At 44.4% G+C, this 24307-nt stretch overlaps 1 protein-coding gene across 2 annotated transcripts in view; it reads right to left on the reverse strand.

Moving 5' to 3' along the window:
- Positions 1-1217: 1217 nt before the first annotated feature.
- The window catches only part of rgl1 (ral guanine nucleotide dissociation stimulator-like 1), a 37681-nt gene continuing 14591 nt past the window's right edge, over positions 1218-24307 (reverse strand). The window contains exons 1-17 of one of the 2 annotated variants that reach the window (XM_045687538.1): positions 19934-20170; positions 17660-17770; positions 14463-14671; positions 14080-14154; positions 13705-13898; positions 7709-7842; positions 6862-7181; positions 6665-6749; positions 6447-6536; positions 6221-6307; positions 5983-6015; positions 5748-5869; positions 5524-5613; positions 5095-5281; positions 4632-4880; positions 4409-4523; positions 1218-4316 (exon numbers count right to left, since the gene is read on the reverse strand). In XM_045687538.1, the coding sequence (XP_045543494.1) occupies positions 4129-4316; positions 4409-4523; positions 4632-4880; positions 5095-5281; positions 5524-5613; positions 5748-5869; positions 5983-6015; positions 6221-6307; positions 6447-6536; positions 6665-6749; positions 6862-7181; positions 7709-7842; positions 13705-13898; positions 14080-14154; positions 14463-14671; positions 17660-17770; positions 19934-19978 (2334 nt within the window). In that variant the 5' untranslated portion in view covers positions 19979-20170 and the 3' untranslated portion in view covers positions 1218-4128. Of the gene's footprint in view, positions 4317-4408; positions 4524-4631; positions 4881-5094; positions 5282-5523; positions 5614-5747; positions 5870-5982; positions 6016-6220; positions 6308-6446; positions 6537-6664; positions 6750-6861; positions 7182-7708; positions 7843-13704; positions 13899-14079; positions 14155-14462; positions 14672-17659; positions 17771-19933; positions 20171-24307 lie in introns of those variants that run through there. The other variant, XM_045687537.1, reaches the window with a different exon arrangement.

Raw genomic sequence — 24307 nt, forward strand, 5'->3', positions numbered from 1 at the left:
GGGTCCCAGCCCATTCAGGTGTGGGAGGACATTTAATTGAAGACCAAGTAGCCAAGAGGGCTTTAAAACAAGATACAATTTATATTCATGCCCCATTGGGTAGAGGTGAGGCCAAATGTTATAAGTTAGTAGGGATCTTTTGTATGGTCTTAGTAGCACATGATTAGGTAAGATTTTTTTTTTTAATGTTTGTTTTCTTTTATTCGAAAGTCTATAAGCTGTGATTGACCACAAACCCCAGTATACTAGGGGGCAGCATGCACCTCTAACGTTTGTTTTGCAGAGCACCATTATTTACATTTTAGTCATTTAGCCGACACTCTTACCCAGGGTGACGTACAGGAACAATTAGGGTTAAGTGCCTTGCTCAAGTGCACATCTGCAAATGTCTCACTTTTTACTGTTGCAAAACCATGAAATAACACATATGGAATCATGTAGTAACAAAAATAGTGTTAAATCAAAATATATTTTAGATTCTTCTAAGTAGCCACCCTTTGCCTTGATGACAGCTTTGCACACCCTATAAAATATAGATTTAAAACTTTTTGGGTTACTACATGATTCCATGTGTTATTACATAGTTTTGATGTCTTCACTTATTATACAAATGTAGAAAATAGTCAAAAATAAAGAAAAACCCTTGAAATCAGTATGTGTGTCCAAACGTTTGACTGGTATTGTATTTCTGAACATATCCAACTGATTTCAAAATAAGCATATTTATTTTTCATGGAGGTGATCTCAACAATGAAAATATGTTCACTGAATTATCTTATTCGCTGACGACAAACAAAAATATTGCGTATTAGATTTCCATGTATACTCTTTATCGACTTGGCTCTAGGGTATTTATGTATATTTTCTTAGGGTTAAATAATTTGCTCAAAATCCTTTAAAACACATTTGTCAATGAATTTCTATGAAATTGCACATGAGCAGGACGTAGCTTCGAGAGGAGAGGTCATGACCGCATTGAAGTCAGTAGAAATGTCTTAAACGATTTACAAATGATATGGTACACTAGCTTTACAGGACTTCATAGTTACTTGTCATCTCATTCTAACATTTTATGGTAAAGAAATGACCAAGTATATTGTTAAATGGTATTTACAGAGTAATAACCCATTAATAGTTTGTACCAGAATAATAATTTGAACTATCGTTCAACTCTGGAAATCTTTTTTGTTCAAGGTCAAACAAAAAGACAATCATAGTAATGATAATAATTTATTTAGGTAGAGAATTCTTTGGCAGTGAAGAAGTACACAAAGTTCATGAGAAAAATCACAAGTGCTGAATGAGAATCAAGATAGGAGGAAATCGACCACAGAGTAAACCTTGCCCAGCCTTTAGTATGACCAATAACAGACCAGTACATTGCGCTCAGTGAGATGGCCAGAATGTCAGTATTAGAGAACGAGTGTTATAGCCATAACCACCGTGTGCAAGGAGAGAATAGGTATTTATGGCACAGTAGGGAGAGCATTGTGTGTGTGTGTGTGTGTGACAGATGGGGTGGTGGTGTTAATGCTGGTTAGGCAGTGTGTGGGAACCGGTATGGGTTTCTGTTAAAGTGGGAGGTGTGTGTGTGTGTAGAGGCCTGGGCTCAGGAGGAACTGAGTTAGTGTCATAGTGTGGGATGGTGTGATTTTTTTTTTTTTCATATCGTCTGTGACTCAAACTATTGGGAGTGAGTGATTGGCTGAGGCTCGGTGCACAGGGGGCTACAATGTTGAGAATGTTGTAAGAGCAGACATGACTGCCTATTCTGAATGACAATTTCCATCTGAACGTTTACGCAAACGGAGCGCAACGCAGTACTTGAATGTCGTTTTTTCACCACAAAAATGGGCGGCTCCTTGTAGTACGTAAGCCTGCCTAGTCGCTTGCTACGCCGATTTTCTCCACAAAAATGTTGAAATGCAACATATTATTCCTTTTGTGAGGGTGGGGGCACTGTTGTGTAGATAATGAGGCTGTATTTTACAACCAAACTCACTTGGTTGAAATTGAACCCCCCAAAAATTTGATTTTGTTCCTTTCTCTTTTGGCACAGTTGTTTCACACACTGATGTAGTGGTAAAAAAAGTGGGGTTGCAGTGAAAAGTAAAGCTCCTTATACGTTCAATTAATTTTCCCGCAAAACATTTACCCTTCGCTACACCACTGGTTTCACTAAATAATTAACTCTACATGATCAATTTGCTCTAGAAATAAGCACCAGTTTTGCTATAAATCCGTGAAAACAAAAGTGATCTGATGCTATGAACTAAAGTAGCCTATTGTGCATTGATAACTAAATATAATCTCAGCGACTGTTCAAACAAACCAAACATTATAGCCTTATTTGAATCCCCCCACAAAACATATTTTGTTTAGAAGTAATTACTTGATTTAAGGCTATTTCTAAATGGTAAAATAGCTGCTAGCCATGTGCTTTTTCTCCATGAGCAAAAAGGATGACATTCTATTTTTAGCTGATATGGGAGCGAATACATTCAAGCAGCAGATTAAACTGGAATAATGTTGTAGGTTACACTGGCAAGTATAAGAATATTTGCCAGGGAATTTATTTAATTATAAATTGGGAAGATGTGGGAAGATGGAAAGGCTAGCTTGCTTGCTGTTTTTAGCCTACAGCCAACTGGCAGGCACAAAATGAGGTAACGTAAAACAAACCGAAACGTTCATTACATTTAGCTATTATTCAAAAATGCAGTTGGTTTTCTTTTAAATTAGCCAACAGTGGTAGTTTTCAATGTGATTCTTTGTTTTATCACAAATGGGAAGACAAGAAAATCTCTGCTATTGCAGCCTTGTGAATGTTTATAAAATCGGGGGTCTAGGAACATATGGACCGGCGAGGGTATCATGTTGACAAAAGGTGCTGCTCTAAAAAAATCTGACTCCACCCAAGTGCACATGATAAGTGACGGAGTGTTCAGCGGATAGACCTTAACCCTGCACCCTCCTGAATAAGCCCCAGTACTCATTAATGTAATGTGCACCCACTGAGCACTAGAGCGGGAGTCTGTCCCTCTGTCACGATTCCAAATGCAGCACAGCAAATCTGGCACTGGCTTTTTTCTGACAATCTGAATTCACATATAATTTAAGATCATTCTCCTTTGGAATCCTCTCCAAGTTTGATACATATACTTTTTTATTCTGCACTGTAAAAAACAAATCAGAGGAAAACAAAACTATACTTCATTTTGTGCAGAAGTGAAAAGAAGAAGACCAGGTCACTCATTCCACCTATTTCCCACCTCCTGACGTCACCTAGCCACCAACAAGTGCATCTCTATCAGGACTGCTAATCAGCGCGGCAGGCCGCTCAATCTGGGCCTCACATAGAGACCCATCCTATGTGTCACTACACCCTACAGATGAGATAGGACAGCTAAGCAATTTCAAAAGGAAAGGACTTGTTAAAACCAAGTAGGAACCTATCAGAATGCCTCTATAATGGTATTCGTCACACAGCTCAGAATATTAGAGGCGCAGTCCGGTGTGTTACACACAGTGCACATAATGAGGTGAAGGAAACAAAAGAAGAAAGATATTGACATCACACAGCTCCTGTCAATCAGTCACCCAGATTAACACTGACACAGGAGTTCATCATCAATAATAAAGGCAACAGGACTGGACATCGCAGTCTCACTCTCCTTCCCATCTCCCTCCGAATGGGAAACATAACAGGCATCACAGGAAAGAAGAGAGTTGATAAAAAAGCTGAATACTGATGGAGGGCAGGAGTCACTCCTCCTGCGTGTGCAAAACCTCTTCATGTGGAGAGCGGAGGGTTGGGGGGGGGGGCACTGTCTCGCTCTGCCAAAGGCATCTATATTCTATATGGCACTGAAGTCCCACTACACATCCATAATAGTCCATAGGGGGGTGGGGTGGCAGGGACAGGGATTGGAAGGCCACAGGCTGCTTCTGGAGTTGGGGGATGTATGTGGGCACTGAGAGGTGGGGTCCGATTGGGGACAGGGGTTTTGGGAATAGGGTACTCAGAGTCTCATTGACTTCAACTCACTCCCACATGCCTGGTCCTTCTCAGTCTCCCACCCCCTCCAGTCTGTGGTCCCTCCAGTCCTTGTGCCCCTGTCCTGGGAGTCACAGTGTGACCTTGCTGAGGCGCAGAGACAGGCTGGAGCGCTGCTGGGCGCGGGGGAGTGTGGAGGCGCAGCGACTTCTCAGCTGGACCGGCCTCCCCGCGGTGCCTCGCACACGCAGCAGGAAGTCAAAATTGGCTGAGGTGTTCATGGCGTAAAAGACATTGGCGTTGTCTGGAATCACCAGCTCTGAAAAAGGACGTTTTTATTTTTTTAAATGACTTTTTCACATTATCATCACAACTCAAAGGCTAAAAAGAGTGTCAGGGAGAATGTTGTACCTCTCTCGTCAGAGATGACCTGCACCAGCTCGTATCCCTCCCCAGGCTCACTCTCCAGGTTGTGTTTGGTCACAGCTCTAGAGATCACTGCTGGAGTCTTATCCTGACTCGTCAACTGGGGAGGAAACAACATATTTTAATATGAAAATTAAATCAAAATCAGGATGAATCGTCACTTTTGAAACACCTTTTTCATAATCTCACATCTTAACATGAGACGTACCAGGATGCTCTTGTAGAGGTTGCCATTGCCCTGCTCCAGGCTGACTCTGATGATGCAGGCGTCCTGGGCCTGGGTGTTGTAGGCCGGGGGCAGGGGGGAGGAGGGGGACATGGGTGTCAGGGAGACAGAGCGACGGTGCATGCAGGGTGGCCCAGGGAGAGAGGGAGAGGCCGGGGTCACTGGAACACTGGCTGAGGATGAGGTGGTGTCCATGGAGTGCAGAGAAGTACAGGAAGAAGACTCGGACAACTGGAGAGACACAGATGATGCACAGTAATTAGCACATATTCGACCTTCATATTGCCAACCTTTTGGATAGAATTATAACTTTATTTGCACACATTGGTAAACAAAATACAGAATAGAAAGAAAATAAAACAATAGGGCTTGTGCAAAACCCCCACCAACTAAATACAACAAAATGTATCAAGGCAAAAAAAAGTGAAGTATCTTAGTGCCATACCTTGTTCTGCTGAGTGTCGGAGGTGTGTATAGGTGTCATGGCCATGCCCTCGCTTTCTGAAGGGCTGGAGTCACTAGACGACACACTTACTGAGTCCATGCTCTCCCCAGAGCTGCCAGTAGGGGGCGACCGAGGTGTTTCCCTCACCGGGGAACTCACTGCCGAGGAGTCTCCACCCAGAAACAGTCTGACAGAGAAAAAAGTCAACAAAAAAACATCACAAAACAAAAAGGACCAACATCTGTCAGATCTAATATAAACAATGATTTAATGGAATTCTGTTAAAACATCAATATTACGGCAAAGGCTCCACAACTGATTGTAGAATTCTACACCATTACAATAATGTCTATATTATTCAGGGTAGATGTATTGTAAGTCAAAATATCAAGTACAGTATATGTTAGAATTCCTCTAGAGTGTGCTTACAGGCTAAGTCTCTTGACCATGCTCTTGCGAGGTTTGGGTGAAGTAGGACTGCTGTCTCCTACTCCTTCAATGTCACAAGACATAGCATAGCTGCAAGAGAAACCGAAAAGAATCATGACATCACTGCTACCAGTCCACTTAGCCTGAGAATCAATCAAAAAGAGAGGATAGCAAGAGCTGATGTGGTGGTGATATATAGTGTGAATGACTGATGATGTTTGTACCTCTCCTCCTCGCTGTGCTGGGGCTGGCTCTTGAACCAGCGCAGGAAGGCAGAGTCAGCACTCAGACAGTAGCTGTTACACGCAGACTGCAGCAGCTTGATCTGAGCTATCACCTCAAACTCCTGCAAGAGAGAGATCAATGTCAATCATGTCAATTGAGCTGACACTACCAACATTAATGACTTTTCCTAATCACCTAATTAGTGGTTTAGAACAGGTTGAAAATGACACTCACCCTTCGCCTCTTTTCAAAGTTGATGAGCCCACCCTGCAGAAGACACAGGACACTGAAAGACTGAACTCTCATCCCACGCGGGGCTGGCTAGACAAACAGCAGTGGACTTCTCCAAAAACTGCCAAACTAATTCCTCACATACTCATGGAAACTCATGCTGTAGTTGCAAACAGTGGTCACAACATACAAGTCTCTACAACCAAACAGAAGGAGTGAGTAGGATGATAGTAAGGCTCACCTCTACTAGGTCTGGCAGAGCAGTATCTAACATGGTCAGGTCTGTCAGGAAGGTGCCCAAGTAAGGTATCGTCCCCTGCATGGCACCCTGGGAGGAGAGACAAAGCATAGGTTAAAACATACCACTCAGCAGGCACAGCTAAGCTACTCACTTTTACCCCCTTCCTGAAATGGAAACAAACAGGGCCGCAAACTCATAGTGGCTTGTAACTTGCTCCATTGCTCACCATTTCCTTCTGCAGCTGGAGTCGTTTGTGAATGCGTTTCTGGTGCTCCTTAGCACAGCCTTCCAGATTGGCAAACTTAGAGGTGCCCTCCTGTAGGGGAAAGAGTAGATTGTGTAAATATCAAATCACTACTAAAATCAATCAATTCATCATCAATTAACCACTTCCTCAACATCCACAATGTCTGGTATGCAGGCATTCCCAGTGCAGAGTCTCACCCTCATTAGCAGCTCTCGGCTAGTCAGGTAGTTGTTGTGATCTGAGAAGATGTCTGATAGTTCCTCGAACGTAGAGATGCCGTCTCTGTGGAAATGACAGAGAAAGGTTAGAACTAATTGGGAATGCATAAGAACTCTATCACATGAGTTGTGAGTGACTGATCAGTTCATATGCATTCAGCTTGTGAAAGACCCACTTGTGCACGCAGGACCAGGCCCTCTTCAGTCTGTAGAGTGGGTTGGACTGCAGTGCAGATACGATGGCGTGCAACGAGGAGAAGTTCTTACGCATGCGACACTCCTGAGCGATGTCTATCCAGCGCTGGATGACCCGTGCCCTGAGGTGCGGGCGGATCTGGCGTCGGTGCAGTATGGTGCTGACCACACATGCTGCCACAGCATTGAACTGGGTGATGGTGGCACGGATGGTGGAAGCACTGTGCTTGTTTTGCTTCTTATCCCTCTGGGACCAGATGGAGCCCAGGCAGTGGTGAGGAACCACCTTCTTGAACAACAACTGGAAACAGACAAACAATGAGACTATTAGCATTCAAACTTTTAAAGTAACTGTCCAGTGAAAATATTACTTTCAAAAAAGTTATTCTGTTAACGCATACCAAAATATTGTTGTTGACCTATATCGTATGTGGCCAAAGCATAAATTGGCAAAAAAAACAAAAAACAAAAACACTTAAATAAAAACTCACCTCAAAAATTGTATCATAAAAATGCTTGCTATTTCCTCATAGAACATGAAGTCATGTTGGCTCATTGGTTGAGCTGGCCAAATCAGCGGTCTACTCTCATTAATATTTTTTGGGGGTCCGCACACACCATCACAACACAGAAAAGCTGATTTATAACCTACTTAATTAGCATTTTTAACAAGGAAAACTACTTCACTCGTATTATAATTATTTATATTTCGTATTTCATAGAAATATGGTAATACTGGACAGTTACTTTAAAATGTATATTTATCCTATATTGTTCAAATACATTGGCAGCCCATACTCCCACCCAGCCTCCCTCAGCCTCTCTTACCGCATCCATATAGGTTAGCTGCTCAGCCACCAAATCTGCATCAAATGACAGGAAGTCTTCCTGGACCTCGATCTCCACTTCCTCATCCTCACCCAGGCAGAAGGAGCTGTTGCCATGGAAACCGCCAGAGAAACCTACCAAGAGGAGAAATGATCAAATGATTTCATTCATAATGGCAGGGCTGCCAACTTTTGGAGATAGCTTGGAGTGCGATCTCCTTTCGTGAATGTCATTGGCTCCAACCCATAGCCGTGGTTAAAGTTCATTTCCTGCATTTCTACATATTTTCATATGGCTTAGGCCCATGACCAGGGTGGAATAATTGTTATTTTTTTATTATTATTCAAGATTCTCGTACAGTTTGAAAAAAAATCTAATCATTGTCACATGCACCAAATACAACAGGTGTAGACCTTACCGTGAAATGCTTACTTGCAAAGTACTTAACCAACAATGCAGTTAACATAAGAGTTAAGAAAATATTTACTAAATAAAGAAAGAAAAGTAACAAAATAACGAGGATACATACACACACACACAGGGGGTACCGGTACCGAGTCAATGTACGGGGGTACAGGTTAGTCGAGGTCATTGAGGTAATAAACTCAGCAAAAAAAGAAAAGAAAAAAAAAAGTCACCAGCTGCATTAAGTACTGCAGTGCATCTCCTCCTCATGGACTGCACCAGATTTGCCAGTTCTTGCTGTGAGATGTTACCCCACTCTTCCACCAAGGCACCTGCAAGTTCCCAGACATTTCTGGGGGGAGTGGTCCTAGCCCTCACCCTCTGATCCAACAGGTCCCAGGCGTGCTCAATGATATTGAGATCCGGGCTCGTCGCTGGCCATGGCAGAACACTGACATTCCTGTCTTGCAGGAAATCACGCACAGAACGAGCAGTATGGCTGGTGGCATTGCAATGCTGGAAGGTCATGTCAGGATGAGCCTGCTGGAAGGGTACCACATGGGGGAGGATGTCGTCTACCTTATAATGCACAGCATTGAGATCGCTTGTTGTCATTGCAGGCACAGTCCAATGATGCTGTGACACGCCGCCCCAGACCATGACGGACCCTCCACCTCCAAATCGATCTCGCTCCAGAGTACAGGCCTCGGTGTAGCGCTCATTCCCTCGACAATAAAAGCGATTCCGACCATCACCCCTGGTGAGACAAAACCGCGACTCATTGTCTGGTCCAGTGAAGGTGAGTTTGTGCCCATAAGCGACGTTGTTGCCAGTGATGTCTAGTGACGACCTGCCTTACAACAGGCCTCAACCCCTCAGTCCAGCCTCTCTCAGCCAATGAGCACCGATGGAGGGATTGTGCGTTCCTGGTGTAACTCGGGCAGTTTTTGTTGCCATCCTGTACCCGTCCCACAGGTGTGATGTTCGGATATATCGATCCTGTGCAGGTGTTGTTACACGTGGTCTGCCACTGCGAGGATGATCAGTTGTCCGTCCTGTCTCCCTGTCTTAGGCGTCTCACAGTACGGACATTGCAATTTATTGCCCTGGCCACATCTGCAGTCCTCATGCCTCCTTGCAGCATGCCTAAGGCAAATTCACGCCGATGAGCAGGGACCCTGGGCATCTTTCTTTTGGTGTTTTTCAGAGTCAGTAGAAAGGCCTCTTTAGTGTCCTACGTTTTCATAACTGTGACCTTAATTGCTTAAGCTGTTATCTGTTAGTGTCTTAATGACCGTCCTACAGGTGCATGTTCATTAATTGTTTATGGTTCATTGAACAAGCATGGGAAACAGTGTTTAAACCCTTTACAATGAAGATCTGTGAAGTTATTTGGATTTTTACAAATTATCTTTGAAAGACAGGGTCCTGAAAAAGGAGCGTTTATTTTTTTGCTGAGTTTATGTACATGTATGTAGAGGTAAAATGACTATGCATAGATAATAAACAGTGAGTAGCAGCAGCAACAAAAAAAGGGTTGGGTGTCAATGCAAATAGACCGGGTAACCATTTGATTAGCTGTCAAGCAGTCTTATGGCTTGGGAGTAGAAGCTGTTAAGGAGCCTTTTGGACATAGACTTGGCACTCCGGTACTGCTTGCCATGCGGTAGCAGAGAGAACAGTCTATGACTAGTGTGGTTGGAGTCTTTGGCAATTTTTTGTGCCTTCCTCTGACACTGCCTGGTATAAAGGTCCTGGATGGCAGGAAGCTTGGCCCCAGTGATGTACTGAGACATAAGCACTACCCTCTGTAGCGCCTTCCGGTCAGATGTCGAGCAGTTGCCATACCAGGCGGTGATGCAACCAGTCAGGATGCTCTCGATGGTGCAGCTGTAGAACTTTGAGTATCTGAGGACCCATGCCAAATCTTTGTCTCCTGAGGGGGAATAGGGGTTGTCGTGCCCTCTTCAAGACTGTCTTGGCGTGTTTGCACCATGATGGTTTGTTGTTGATGTGACACCAAGGAACTTGAAGCTCTTGACCTTCTCCACTACAGCCCCGTCGATGAGAATGGGGGCATGCTTGGCCCTCATTTTCCTGTAGTCCACAAATACACACTCAAAACCCGATGACTTGGTTTGAAGTTACTTTGAGATTATTTGGGCATGGAATTTAGAGTATGCTAGCTGGGTAACATTGACTTACATTGGTGTTTGGTTAGAAAATGCTAATACTCGCCTCCTGAGTGCATCGCAGTGCTAGCTGTGCCACTAGAGATTCTGGGTTCGAGTCCAGGCTCTGTCGCAGCCGGCCGCAACCGGGAGGCCCATGGGGCGGCGCACAATTGGCCCAGCGTCGTCCAGGTTTGGCCGGCAGGGATATCCTTGTCTCATCGCGCACTAGCAACTCCTGTGTCGGGCCGGGCGCAGTGCACGCTGACACGGTCACCAGGTGTACTGTGTTTCCGCCGACACATTGGTGCGGCTGGCTTCTGGGTTGGATGGCATTGTGTCAAGAAGCAGTGTGGCTTGGTTGGGTTGTGTTTCGGAGGACGCATCGCTCTCGACCTTCGCCTCTCCCGAGTCTGTACGGGAGTTGCAGCGATGAGACAAATTGGATACCACAAAATTGGGGAGAAAAAAAGGGGTGAAAAATACCAAAAAAAGAAAAGAAAACGCTAATATCAATGGTTGGCGGCAGTGGCTAACCACTAACCACTCCATAAGAAACAAACATGTAAATATGTCATTCATTTGGGTGAACTATCCCTTTAAAATAGGACCATAGAAAATCCTGCCTAGAAGTATCACTCCAAGGGGGTTGGCCACCCCTGATCTATGTTTCCCAAAAACTGGGGGTTTCAATATATTAACGTGACTTCATTTGATTTCTGCACAGTACCCCACATTCAAGAAAAAGCTCATGAATATCAATCTTCAGGTGGATAAGGCTGATTTGCAAAACCTTGCTATCATCTTATTCTACATAGGCAAGATCTTTTCCATTTGTGTCTACCATCTTGTGCACAATACTAAAATGACAAAACAGAATATTTGAGGCAAGGGGCATTTCAATATAGCGCAGTCTCATCATTTTTAGCCCATTGTAGGGGATGGTAATTGTTCTAATGACTTACAGCAGCTATTGTAAAAGTCAAAATAAATTAAAACGGAGATTAAAATCTCCTGAAGACAAGAGGACATAGCTTAAATCCGCCCCTACACCAAACCCAAATTATCTTTCAATGTATTGTTGTCCCCCCACAACAATCATTTACACATTTGGGTTCACAATTTATTTGTGCAAAATAATGTTTATAATACATACAAATCAAGTCACCTTACCAAGATTCCTGCTGAACGCCGCCTTTTCATTGTTACAGCCTAATGAACCGTGTGCTAAATCGCTAACGACCAAACAAAGTAAATAATGTAGCATATGGATTTGGGCTCATGCAAGTGGTGGATTCAATCACTATAGTAGGCTAAGCTATATTATCACATGCTGTCAAAAGGAAACATTCTGTGACAGGAGTGACAGAAAATTCACTTGTTGACAATTATGTGTAGAAAACAGAGCTACCATTTGCCATGCTGCAGTTCTGAAAATGTTGTTCACAAACTTTGATCAGCGGAGAACAAACGTGCCTGTCCAGTCTGCCGTGGTGCCCCAATAGAAAGGCTGCTCCACGCTAATCGTGAGGGACATTTTTTTTTAACCAACGCGCATCCAATCGGCTTGGTCCTGGACCCTCACTAAACCAATCACAAGCTTCAATCTGCTGCAGTTCACAATGTGGTGGTAGGAAAATTATGGATCTCCCGGGTGAAGGTGCTGCAGTTACAACGCTTATGATATACAGTTGAAGTCGGAAGTTTACATACATTTAGGTTGGAGTCATAAAAACTTGTTTTTCAACAACTCCACACATTTCTTGTTAACAAACTATAGTTCTGGCAAGTTTGTTAGGACATCTACTTTGTGCATGACACAAGTAATTTTTCCAACAATTGTTTACAGACAGATTATTTCACTTATAATTCACTGCATCACAATTCCAGTGGGTCAGAAGCTTACATACACTAAGCTGACTGTGCCTTTAAACAGCTTGGAAAATTCCAGAAAATGATGTAATGGCTTTAGAAGCTTCTGATAGGCTAATTGACATAATTTGAGTCAATTGGAGGTGTACCTGTGGATGCATTTCAAGGAGTACCTTCAGACTCAGTGCCTCTTTGCTTGACATCATGGGAAACTCAAAAGAAATCAGCCAGGACCTCAGAAAATAAAATGTAGACCTCCAATAGTCTGGTTCATCCTTGGGAGCAATTTCCAAACGCCTGGAGGTACCACGTTCATCTGTACAAACAATAGTACGCAAGTATAAACACCATGGGACCACGCAGCCGTCATACCGCTCAGGAAGGAGACGTCTTCTGTCTCCTAGAGATGAACGAACTTTGGTGCGAAAAGTGCAAATCAATCCCAGAACAGCAGCAAAGGACCTTGTGAAGATGCTGGAGGAAACAGGTACAAAAGTATCTATATCCACAGTAAAACGAGTCCTATATCGACATAATCTGAAAGGCCGCTCGGCTAGGAAGAAGCCACTGCTCCAAAACCGCCATAAAAAAGCCAGCCTACTGTTTGCAACTGCACATGAGGAAAAATATACTTTTTGGAGAAATGTCCTCTGGTGTGATGAAACAATAATAGAACTGTTTGGCCATAATGACCATTGTTATGTTTGGAGGAAAAAGGGGGAGGCTTGCAAGCCGAAGAACACCATCCCAACTGTGAAGCACAGGGGTGGCAGCATCATGTTGAGGGGGCGCTTGACAACAAAGTCAAGGTATTGGAGTGGCCATCACAAGCCCTGACCTCAATCCTATAGAAAATTTGTGGGCAGAACTGAAAAAGCGTGTGCAAGCAAGGAGGCCTACAAACCTCACTCAGTTACACGAGCTCTGTCAGGAGGAATGGGCCAAAATTCACCCAATTTATTGTGGGAAGCTTGTGGAAGGCTACCCAAAACCGTTTGACCCAAGTTAAACATTTTAAAGGCAATGCTACCAAATACTAATTGAGTGTATGTAAACTTCTGACCCACTGGGAATGTGATGAAAGAAATAAAAGCTGAAATAAATAATTCTCTCTACTATTATTCTGACATTTCACATTCTTGAAATAAAGTGGTGATCCTAACTGACCTAAGACAGGGAAGTTTTACTGGGATTAAATGTCAGGAATTGTGAAAAAACTGAATTTAAATGTATATGTCTAAGGTGTATGTAAACTTCCGACTTCAACTGTAGAATTGCAGGTGCATATGCACCGATTTGGAGGCACAATTGAAAAGTTAACACACTGAACATACACTGTATTCATCAGAAAATGAAAGCAGCAGGCCTACTTTTTTCAATGCATGAGAAGAGGGTCAAGTGTGTCTCACACACGCCCAATGGAGAGAAAGAGGTGGAGATAGAAATAGAGAGAAATGAAGGAGAGGGATAGAGACATAGATAAAAAGACTAAAGAATTGAGGGAGGATAGAGTACTAATTAACTAGATATCTTAGACTCTTCACCCACCCTCGGAGTCTGGATCCAGACTGGCCTCGGCTTGTAGCTGCCCCAGTAGACTCTGGGCTCTACGAATGGGCTCCGATCCAGGCAGGGCCCTCTGTAGATAGGCCATGACTCTGTGGAGGCAGGGGTAAGATGGAGGCTCCTGGAAGTCCTCTGGACACTGGTCCAGCCAGACTCGAAGGATGGAGGCCAGGGCACTGAGGGTGAGGAGGGAAGGGGAGCAGAGATAAAGTCAAGGAAGCCTGCTGGGAGCAAGCTGCTGCTGACAGAGGGAAAGGCAGACTGAGGAGCTACACAGTAACAACTCGGGTTGAATCCATATGGAAAGTAAGCAAAGACAGACAGACTAAGAAAGTAGGAGATGTTGAGAAATCTTACGTTCGAACGGCTCCTTTGGTTTCAGAGGGTCTACATCGCTCCATCTGTCCTTCACTATCCTCTGGAATTCCATATCTGAGAAAGAAAACAAGAGAAAATAACATTTCAGCACCAATGTCTACCATCAGTCTGTAAAAGAAGTGAGACCAATAAGTTTCCTTAGCCTCTCAATGTAGAGCGGTAGTGTTCTTCAGTCACAGTGTGTCACAGCCCATCACTTATACATACAATTGACCTCATAAAAACCATGTTGATTAGCTAAATTATTTGAACCAGGTCTTATAGCACTATGGCTGGGAGAAAAGCCTGAACACACTTGGGCCCACCAGGACCAGGACTTGCCAGCCTCTGCTGTACACTACAGCCCCCAGACCCAGACGTACTTGTCCAACAGCAGCTGCAGCACGGTGTGTGTGCTGGCGAAGGCGCGGTACGTGGACAGGAAGATGCTGGTGTAAGTGAGGTCATTGTCCCCAAACGCCGTCAGCAGGGTCTCCACCAGCCGTTCCAGCGTTCCCGCCCGGATACTCCGGATCTTACAGGTTTCCAGCTGGCTCACTGTGTGGCCAGGGGGCAGCCGGTCCCCCTCCGCCTGTGATCAGACAAGATTGAAAGAACCAAGGATATTAGAATGATGAGAACGGGGGAGAGAAATGGAGGGAGAGACAGAGGTGTTGAGACAAAGGCACCCTATATTTAATTCTTAAGCAGATGGGTATGAGTATTGTGTCTGCTGGGACAAGAATTAGAAGAGAGATATTTGGTGCTGCTAGCTCACTAAAACAGGAAACTCTCCAATCTGCTTCTAATCACGGAGTGGAGCACCCCTCCTCCACCCTGTCCTCTGGCTAAGAGAGGGAGGCAAAGAGGACAGCAGACTCAGTTCAACTCACAGTAGCTCTCCACTCTCAAAGTCAGTACTGCTCTCCGGCAAAATCTCACCACAAATGTACTGACTGTCAAGTACCAAACATATACATTCACATTTGTATAGCATTTCTTCAGATGGCACTCCATGGGCAGTGCCACAACAGTAAACAAAGCGCCAGTGTGGCTCGCTGTTTACATCATCTTGCTTTGCCACTAAAGAAATGAAGGGATTACAATCACCAACAACCACAAAGAGACAATCAACAGAACAGACAATAGTCTTGTTTTCACTAGCTTACTCATACATTCGCATATACAGAACTCCCACTCCCTCCCACTCAGGGGCTACAATAAACAAGCACTCTAAATGTATACTGCCATATGATAATGTGGGGTAGTTGTTCTCATCCATATGCTTTGCTTTTACAGGATGCAACATGCAGGGAAAGAAGAATTGTGGTGGCAGTTGGGTCGTTCCACTTCAAAAAGCACAAGAAAGACAATTTCAACACCCACCATCTCAGATTGTTGTTAGACACATATGATTAGCATTCCTGCTAAATTATTTTTTTTTTAAATATAATTTGTTCCCTGAGAAATGAAGCTGATTGATTGCACACAAATTGACCATTTTAATTTATAGGATTCATATAATATTCAATATTCAAAAATTATAGTACCCAACCTATTTGGACCTAACTTTTTTCTAACAATGTGTAAGACATGAGGACTCAAAAGAGGTGGTCAATAGCCTGTTGTATCAATTCTCTATGTTTGACAAGTAGTATGCCACTGCAGCTCAGAGTATTGTTTCTTAATCCTATGTCATGACTTCTCAGTGAATTTGGTGATGGTTTCTTTCCCCTGTGGAGAGAAATTAGTAATTGAAGTTGTTGGGTGTATGTCCCATCCTACATCCTGATAATACCAGGTTCTGACCACTAGATGGTGCTGTTCCTGCTATTAGGCTTTTTTTTTTTAAGAATCCCCCATTGTTAAAGGGATAGTTCACCCAAATCACAACATTTACATACATACGTACATACATACATACATACATTACATACATTACATACACACATTATATTGTGTTCTTACCCTGTAAGCAGTCTTTGGGCCAGGTATGACAGCAACCCATGCTTTGGTTGCTTTTTGGCATTTGTGGCACAAATCCAATGCAAGTCAATGGTAACTATATTAGCATTTCTGCAATTCATATCCCAAAAATCTGTAAGCAATATCCTTGAGTTACACAATCTATTGCTAGATACTTTAGGATGATTTGCAAGAAAATGCTAACATAAGTACCATTGACTTGCATTGGATTTGTGACAAACATTCAAAAAAGTTTGCATTTTAAACAGTGACTTTAATGACTCATTTGTCTGAACAGGCGGGGTGGGACAAATTCACTGAGAATACATTACATAGGATGGAAAAAAACAATACTCTGAGCTCCATACTAGTTGTCAAACAGAGAACTGATACTATATACTTGTTGTTGGGGTGAGATTGGCGTGGGGTGTTGGGCGTCCGTGGATGGCTTTTGACCACTTCTTTGGATTCCTCATGTCTAACTCATTGTTAGAAAAAGGTTTGGTCCAAATCAGATGTTAGGTACTATAATTATAGAATATTACATTAATCCTATAAATTAAAATGGACAATTTAGATGCAATCAATTAGCTTCATTTATCAGAGATCAAATTATATTTCAACAAAATAATGTTTCCGGAATGCTTATCTTATCTGTTTCTAACTACAGAAACAATTTCAGAATAATCTGAGATGGTGGTTGTCAAGGCTTGCTGAAATGACATGGAATGACCTAATTAGAACCAGACAGAGATAATTAGAGGACGCAACATTGCACCTGTTTCATTATGGCATCTGTTAGAGCATTGGCATTGTGGCCATCTCCATTTTGAAGTAGTACATTTTCTTATTCTGCTACTTCTATGAGTTGGTATACAAACTGAAAGGGTGCATACTGCCACCTGGAATGTGCCGTTTGAACAGGTATAAAGCCAAGGTTGGCATTTTACTGCCACCTGCAGTTATGGAATGTGAGTATAATTGATTATAATTCATGAGTATAATTCATTGGCTGATCCCTCTTGATGATGTGGATGGAATTTTGTGATTCTTCCTTAACCCATAGGAAGTCCCTCCCAGTTGACTACTTCAAAATTGTAAAAGTCCTCAATGGCGCTGCCAGTGCTAAAACAGGCTTTTGGGCACCAGAGTACTCTCTCTCTATGGAACTGGTAAATCAGGAAATCACATGACTTTGACAAACAGTTGAGTAGGCTATTTGTGTAAAGGTTTTTATATGGCCTGCGCAGGGTGTTGGCAAAAATGGGAGAATTCAACAGTTTAAACGTTAAAACACCCAGTGATTGCAAATTGACATTACTGCATATCTTACAATGAAACAGACAAGCTCTATCCACGAAACTATTATTGTAACCCTCTCCTTTCACAAAGAACTATAGACTTATATAATTGCAAAGTGATTCAATCTGTCCTATGTTGCCATGTTAACTAGTGATTATATAATCAATTCTCCAATGGAAAGATTCAATCTGTTTATAGATATAATGCATTGATCAGGGTTATTGTTTGAGCCTGATAAAGTCTCTCACAAGTTCTCAAGTTTGCGTGCTTTCAACCAGTGTGTTGTAGTGAAAGAGCAGAGTGGTCCACTCACCCCCAGCCATCTTGCTCCCTTGTTGGCAGCCTGCTGAATCTGGACCCTCTTCAGTGTCACGTTGTATATTGCTCCCTCCTCCACTTCCTCCCCCCAGTCCTGCACCGAGCTCTGTGGGAGAGACATAATTACATTTTAGTCATTTAGCAGATGCTCTTATCCAGAGCGACTTATGAATGCATACATTTCATACATTTATTTCCGTACTGAGCTGTTGACACACAGACAAACCCTCCTCTAGAACACAGGACCACAACAAAGCTGAACAAACCAAAACTGTAGCAAAATGTATCACATTTAAAAAGAAGTGTGTCTAGAAACAAAAGAGGAGGAGTTTTGTTATGACTCAAGGACAGAGCGAAAGAGATAGAGAATGAAACCCATACTGAGCTGAGTGCCACTGAGTAGGAGAGACTGTCTCCCTCACCCCCATACCTTTCGCCCTCTCTGAGAGCGGAGGTCAGAGCTGGAGAGGGCCACTGGAGCGCAGGAGATGAGCGCTAAAGCTGAGAACTGTCTGTAGACTAAAGACAATAAAAGATCGCCTGCTTGTCTGAGACTGGCTCAACCTGAAGCCTCCCTCCCAGAGCCTGGAACTGGTGGAAATACAGTACATGTACTGCTCACTGCTCCACACACACACACAATGTAGTCTACTCTCTGGCTCTGAATCCATATTGCCTCTCAGCTATGCAGAGCACACACAGAACTGCAGTTCACTCAAATCTGCCCAGTCAAGGAAGGCAGCCACATGCAGTGTAACGGTGACCAGATCGAATTTCAATCCCATAAAGAGGAGCTGTTTAGAGGACAGAAGCACTCCAGCAAGTCCAAACTCTCACTTTCCACCGCTGCCATAACAGGACAATGGCAATATCCACTCCCTCCCCAGACAGAGTGGTGGCAGCTAGAGTCAAAGGTTACGGCTGGCCGTTAACAGGCTTAAAACGCCAGCTCTTAAGGCCAGTGGCACTTAGCCCGGGACTGTTGTGGGTGGATGTTTGGGTTCTAACAAAAACACAGCACAGAGGGCCATGCAGGGAACCCACCCCAAACAATCAGTCAGGCACTGATTAACAGTGTGGGGTGGCAATGGGCTCTGGTATAGAGAGAGAAAGAGGGCCACAGTGGAGTAACTGAGTGCAGGAGATAAAACAGGCCAGAAGGTCTGTATTTTCCATCCGTTTCCTGTACAGTGCTGCCTCTCTGCCTGCGAGATAAATACTTCACTCAGTGAGTTATGCAGTCCAGTCCACTCCAAAACAATAGCAGGAGGTATTTCTGCTCTGTGGCCCAGCCTGCTGAGTCCACAGTTTGCACAGAGCCTGCTCTTTGTGCCAGGCAGAAATGTTTTTCAGACTGGGGTTTAAAGGCCTGCCTGCTTTGTGGACCAAGTTGGAGCTTATGGTGTACCAAAGGCCCCGGGTGGGAGTTATAAAAAGAGAGATCAAACAAGTTATTCTGTCACAGGGGACATTTTAGCCTCTAAAAGGACCCAGCTCAGTGTGTCATCTAATAGGCCTATAATACAAAAGCTGAGATAAACATGGTTGTGAATAGGAATGAGTTTAGAGACTACATGGCATATAAATGACTCCAGGATATAAACAGAAGATGGCTTGTTTACTAACTCCAATTTCATAATTGCTGGACAGGCTTCAGTTTGGAAGGATGCTCCAAATCAGCGGAGAAGGATGCCGACTACAGAATTGACTATTTACTCGGGCAAATAACAGTCTGTCTCCGACCCGCTTCTGCTGACATCACAGAACACTAGTGTTGAGCCAAGTGAAAACAATACGCTCAAGATAACAACAACGGTGTCAAGTCTTTGGGCTGATCCGTAGGCTTTGTGCTTGCTCCAGACGCAGCTGCAGGGACCCGTGAAAGGAGCTCACGCCCCAGGGCCAAGGCAATTGTTCTACCATTTCACTCTCGGCTCAGAGACAAAAGTTTTTCATTTCTATGGGTAAAAACGAATGGTATCATATTTATTCGGACACTAGTTACATTTCCATAGCGCGGCCGCGTCTTTACGCAGAACGTTTACGCGCAGGCGATACAGACCATTTAAAGTGCACCACGAGAGCGTTGAGGGAGAGAAAACAATTAAAACTCAATGTTCAAATTCATCCCCCGCCGCCCCCCCTCTTTCTTTCCTTTATCCGCTACTTTCCCAAGCATACCCCCTCCCTCTCCAGCCTCTCTGAAAGCTGACTCTCAAACCACAAAAGCAACAGTCTGCAGCACGGAAACAGCGGAACTTCTTTTTACCATCTTAGCTTTGCAGGCGAATCTCATGGTCAGCGCTTCCCTCATGATCCGGGGACTGCATCAGAACACGGTATAAACAATCAACCCAGGCAATACATGTTTCCAGTCCCCAGCGACATACGGTGCGGTCCTGCTCTGTAAAATATTTTCTTCACTACACAATCCGTCACAGCTCTCTTGTCTGTGTCGTCCTCCTCTCTTTCAATCTCCCCTCTTCCTCAGCCCCCTGTTGAATGGCTGAGCTCCGCCCACTGCACTCGCGGTCCTCCCAATAACCCATCCCGTTACCATTTTCTTTAGATTTTTCATTTTCAGGAAGAACATTATGTGAAAGATACAATCTGACAGTAAATTTAAGATAGTATTTTAGTGCCCGTCGAGATTTTCGTTGATATTACGCATGCATGCTTGTGTGTAAAGCTTAAAGGGTCAATCTGAAGTTCCTTCATCCATTTTTGGACTTTCATTAATAATATATACATATTGATTATTGAAGAATATAATTTATAATTGCCTCATGAGCTTAGTTCAACTATCAAACGCCATCAGAAACCCCAAAACATGCTTGAAACTATAATGTGTATATCTTGGATGGTCAGTCCTAGCTCTGGCCATGAATATGAGTGGTTACATTTCTCCAGGCCCACCCTTTAGCTTTTAACCAAAACAGAGGTGGGGTAACGCTTTGTTATTGTTTCAACTAAGGATTGGCCCTTTAAACCAGATAGTCCTTGTTCCAGTGAGACAATACTAGAAGGCTGGAGATGCAGTCACGACTGTGTATTGTTTATGTGAATAGGGTGTGTGTGTGAGAATAGTTAACAACTGTTCCACTGTTTATGTATTTGTACACATAGTCAACCACCAGTGGTGTAAAGTCCTCTGCTCTCATCCTTCTAGACCTATCTGCTGCCTTTGATACTGTGAACCATCAGATCCTCCTCTCCACCCTCTCCGAGTTGGGCATCTCCGGCGCGGCCCACGCTTGGATTGCGTCCTACCTGACAGGTTGCTCCTACCAGGTGGCGTGGCGAGAATCTGTCTCCGCACCATGCGCTCTCACCACTGGTGTCCCCCAAGGCTCTGTTCTAGGCCCTCTCCTATTCTCGCTATACACCAAGTCACTTGGCTCTGTCATATCCTCACATGGTCTCTCCTATCATTGCTATGCAGACGACACACAATTAATCTTCTCCTTTCCCCCTTCTGATAACCAGGCGGCGAATCGCATCTCTGCATGTCTGTCAGACATATCAGTGTGGATGACGGATCACCACCTCAAGCTGAACCTCGGCAAGACGGAGCTGCTCTTCCTCCCGGGGAAGGACTGCCCGTTCCATGATCTCGCCATCACGGTTGACAACTCCCTTGTGTCCTCCTCCCAGAGTGCTAAGAACCTTGGCGTGATCCTGGACAACACCCTGTCGTTCTCCACTAACATCAAGGTGGTGACCCGATCCTGTAGGTTCATGCTCTACAACATTCGCAGAGTACGACCCTGCCTCACACAGGAAGCGGCGCAGGTCCTAATCCAGGCACTTGTCATCTCCCGTCTGGATTACTGCAACTCGCTGTTGGCTGGGCTCCCTGCCTGTGCCATTAAACCCCTACAACTCATCCAGAACGCCGCAGCCCGTCTGGTGTTCAACCTTCCCAAATTCTCTCACGTCACCCCGCTCCTCCACTCTCTCCACTGGCTTCCAGTTGAAGCTCGCATCCGCTACAAGACCATGGTGATTGCCTACAGAGCTGTGAAGGGAACGGCACCTCCATACCTTCAGGCTCTGATCAGGCCCTACACCCAAACAAGGGCACTGTGTTCATCCACCTCTGGACTGCTGGCCCCCCTACCTCTGAGGAAGCACAGTTCCCGCTCAGCCCAGTCAAAACTGTTCGCTGCTCTGGCACCCCAATGGTGGAACAAGCTCCCTCACGACGCCAGGACAGCGGAGTCAATCACCACCTTCCGGAGACACCTGAAACCCCACCTCTTTAAGGAATACCTAGGATAGGATAAAGTAATCCTTGTAACCCCCCCCCTTAAAAGATTTAGATGCACTATTGTAAAGTGGTTGTTCCACTGGATATCATAAGGTGAATGCACCAATTTGTAAGTCGCTCTGGATAAGAGCGTCTGCTAAATGACTTAAATGTAATGTAAATTTAAATGTACTTAAGTAAAAACACTTTAAAGTGCTATTTAAGTCGTTTTTTGGGATATCTGTACTTTACTATTTATATTTTTTACAATTTTTACTTTTACTCCACTACATTCCTAAAGAAAATAATGTACTTTTTACTCCATACATTTTCCCAGACAATCAAAGTACTCATTACATTTCGAATGCTTAACAGGACAGGAAAATGATCCAATTCACACACTTATCAAGAGAACATCCCTGGTCATCCCTACTGCCTCTGATCTGCCAGACTCACTAAACACAAATGCTTGGAGCTGCCCCTGGCTATTCATACATTGTAAAAAATAATAAAAATGTGAAATGATTTATACTTTTTACTTTGACTTTTGATACGTAAGTATATTTTAGCAATTACATGTACTTTTGATACTTAAGTATATTTAAAACCAAATACTTTTAGACTTTTACTCAAGTAGTATTTTACTGGGTGACTTTCACTTTTACTTGAGTCATTTTCTATTAAGTTATCTTTACTTTTACTCCAGTATGACAAGTGAGTACTTTTTCCACCACTGTCAACCACTGTCAGTGGAGAGATAGAAATCAGCAGGTGGTCAAACATTTAGAGAGTTATTATGAAGTCATTAGGATGATCAATAACAGTATGTCTCATGTAATAACTTCAGCCACCAAGGCCCACACAATGTACTGTGAGTCATGTACTGCACCAGTAGGACTAGACTTCCAGTGGACAATGGAAGCCCTCTGTAGGAGAGTAGGCTGGCCATGCCTTGACCCGTGTCCTCTGACTCTCATACACAGGCCCATGTAACACACAACGTCACACAGCATCACACCAAACGTCACACACAGTGTCAGTCGGTGCCCACAGACGTACAGGCCAGCCATGGTGTCACTGCTCCCCAAACAGCCCAGTCCAGGTTGGCTGCAGGCCGGGCCAGAGGCCAGAGGCTGCCTGCCTGGAGGGCCAGGGGTCCAGGGAAGCCCTGTGTAGCCTGGCTGGAGGCCAGTTCCCAGGCTGGCTTGCCCCACCATCCACATCAGTCTCCAGGGCTCTGGGAAGCATTAACAGGCAGTGGGAAAGGTTGTGACCCCTGGCTCTCCCCCCGGGACTGTTGTGCTGCTCTCAGAGGTGAGTGATGTCATCCTTCTGTGCGACAATACTCCTTCTGACAAATGTGACAGGCACAGCTCAACTCTACTGGACCGATGTGCACACATCTCCCATTTCACAAGGAGTTGGTTTGGGATGCAGAGAGAGGGCTAAGATCTTTGGTGCAATCTACGGAGTTTGGTGCTGCACTGTTCAGATTAAATAAGAGACTGTTTGTGTTGGCACAGCTGCTGGGGATACTAAATAAAGCCATATATCTGGTTGATTTACAGTACTAAGATCCTACTGCTGCTCCAACAGATCTTATAGTCTGGAGCATGTCTCTATGGAAAAGGAGGTTTGTTTGTCTGGGGGGCCGGAGGAGGGGTGCTGTTCTTCCTGAGTTCTGGGATAAAATATATCTCCAATATCATAGCACAGACTGGGGGACTGCACAGAAGGGTCAGCTCTCCCCCTGGCTGGACCCCTGGACCCCCGGCTGCCAGCCTTCCCTCTGGGGGACCCCTGTCTACCCCCCCCCCATCTTCCCCTCTGTCTCAACAAAACCAGGACAGGGAGCTGCAGCGCGGAGTGGAGCCGGACAAAAACAGGAGGAGCACGGTGCTGTTGTTGCACCACTGTGGGGAAAAAGGCACATTCCAGGAAATCTCCCACTTCCTGCCTGCAGCCTCCCGACTCCACAGAGCCTGCTGTCCTCATACATGACGGGTGGGGCTGGCAGGGCTAGAGCCATAAAACACTACTACTGCTACAGAGGGACAGGAGAGTAGAGGAGAGGAGAGGAGAGGACAGGACAGGACAGGACAGGACAGGAGAGGAGAGTATAGGACAGGAGAGGACAGGAGAGGACGGGAGAGGATGGGACAGGAGAGGACAGGACAGGAGAGGACAGGACAGGAGATGAAAAGAAAAGTACAGGAACCATAAAACTCTACATCAAGGGGACAGGATTGCATCAGAACACTCACTTACAGAGAGAAGAGAAGAGCCGAGAAGAGAAGAGAAGAGAAGAGAAGAGAGGAGACACTCAGTACAGCACTATAGGGATCTAACTATCCATCTCAGAGCCAAGAGGGTTTTGCAGATCAGACAGCCAGA

Source organism: Salmo salar, chromosome ssa10, assembly GCF_905237065.1.
Source record: "Salmo salar chromosome ssa10, Ssal_v3.1, whole genome shotgun sequence".
NCBI lineage: Eukaryota > Metazoa > Chordata > Actinopteri > Salmoniformes > Salmonidae > Salmo > Salmo salar.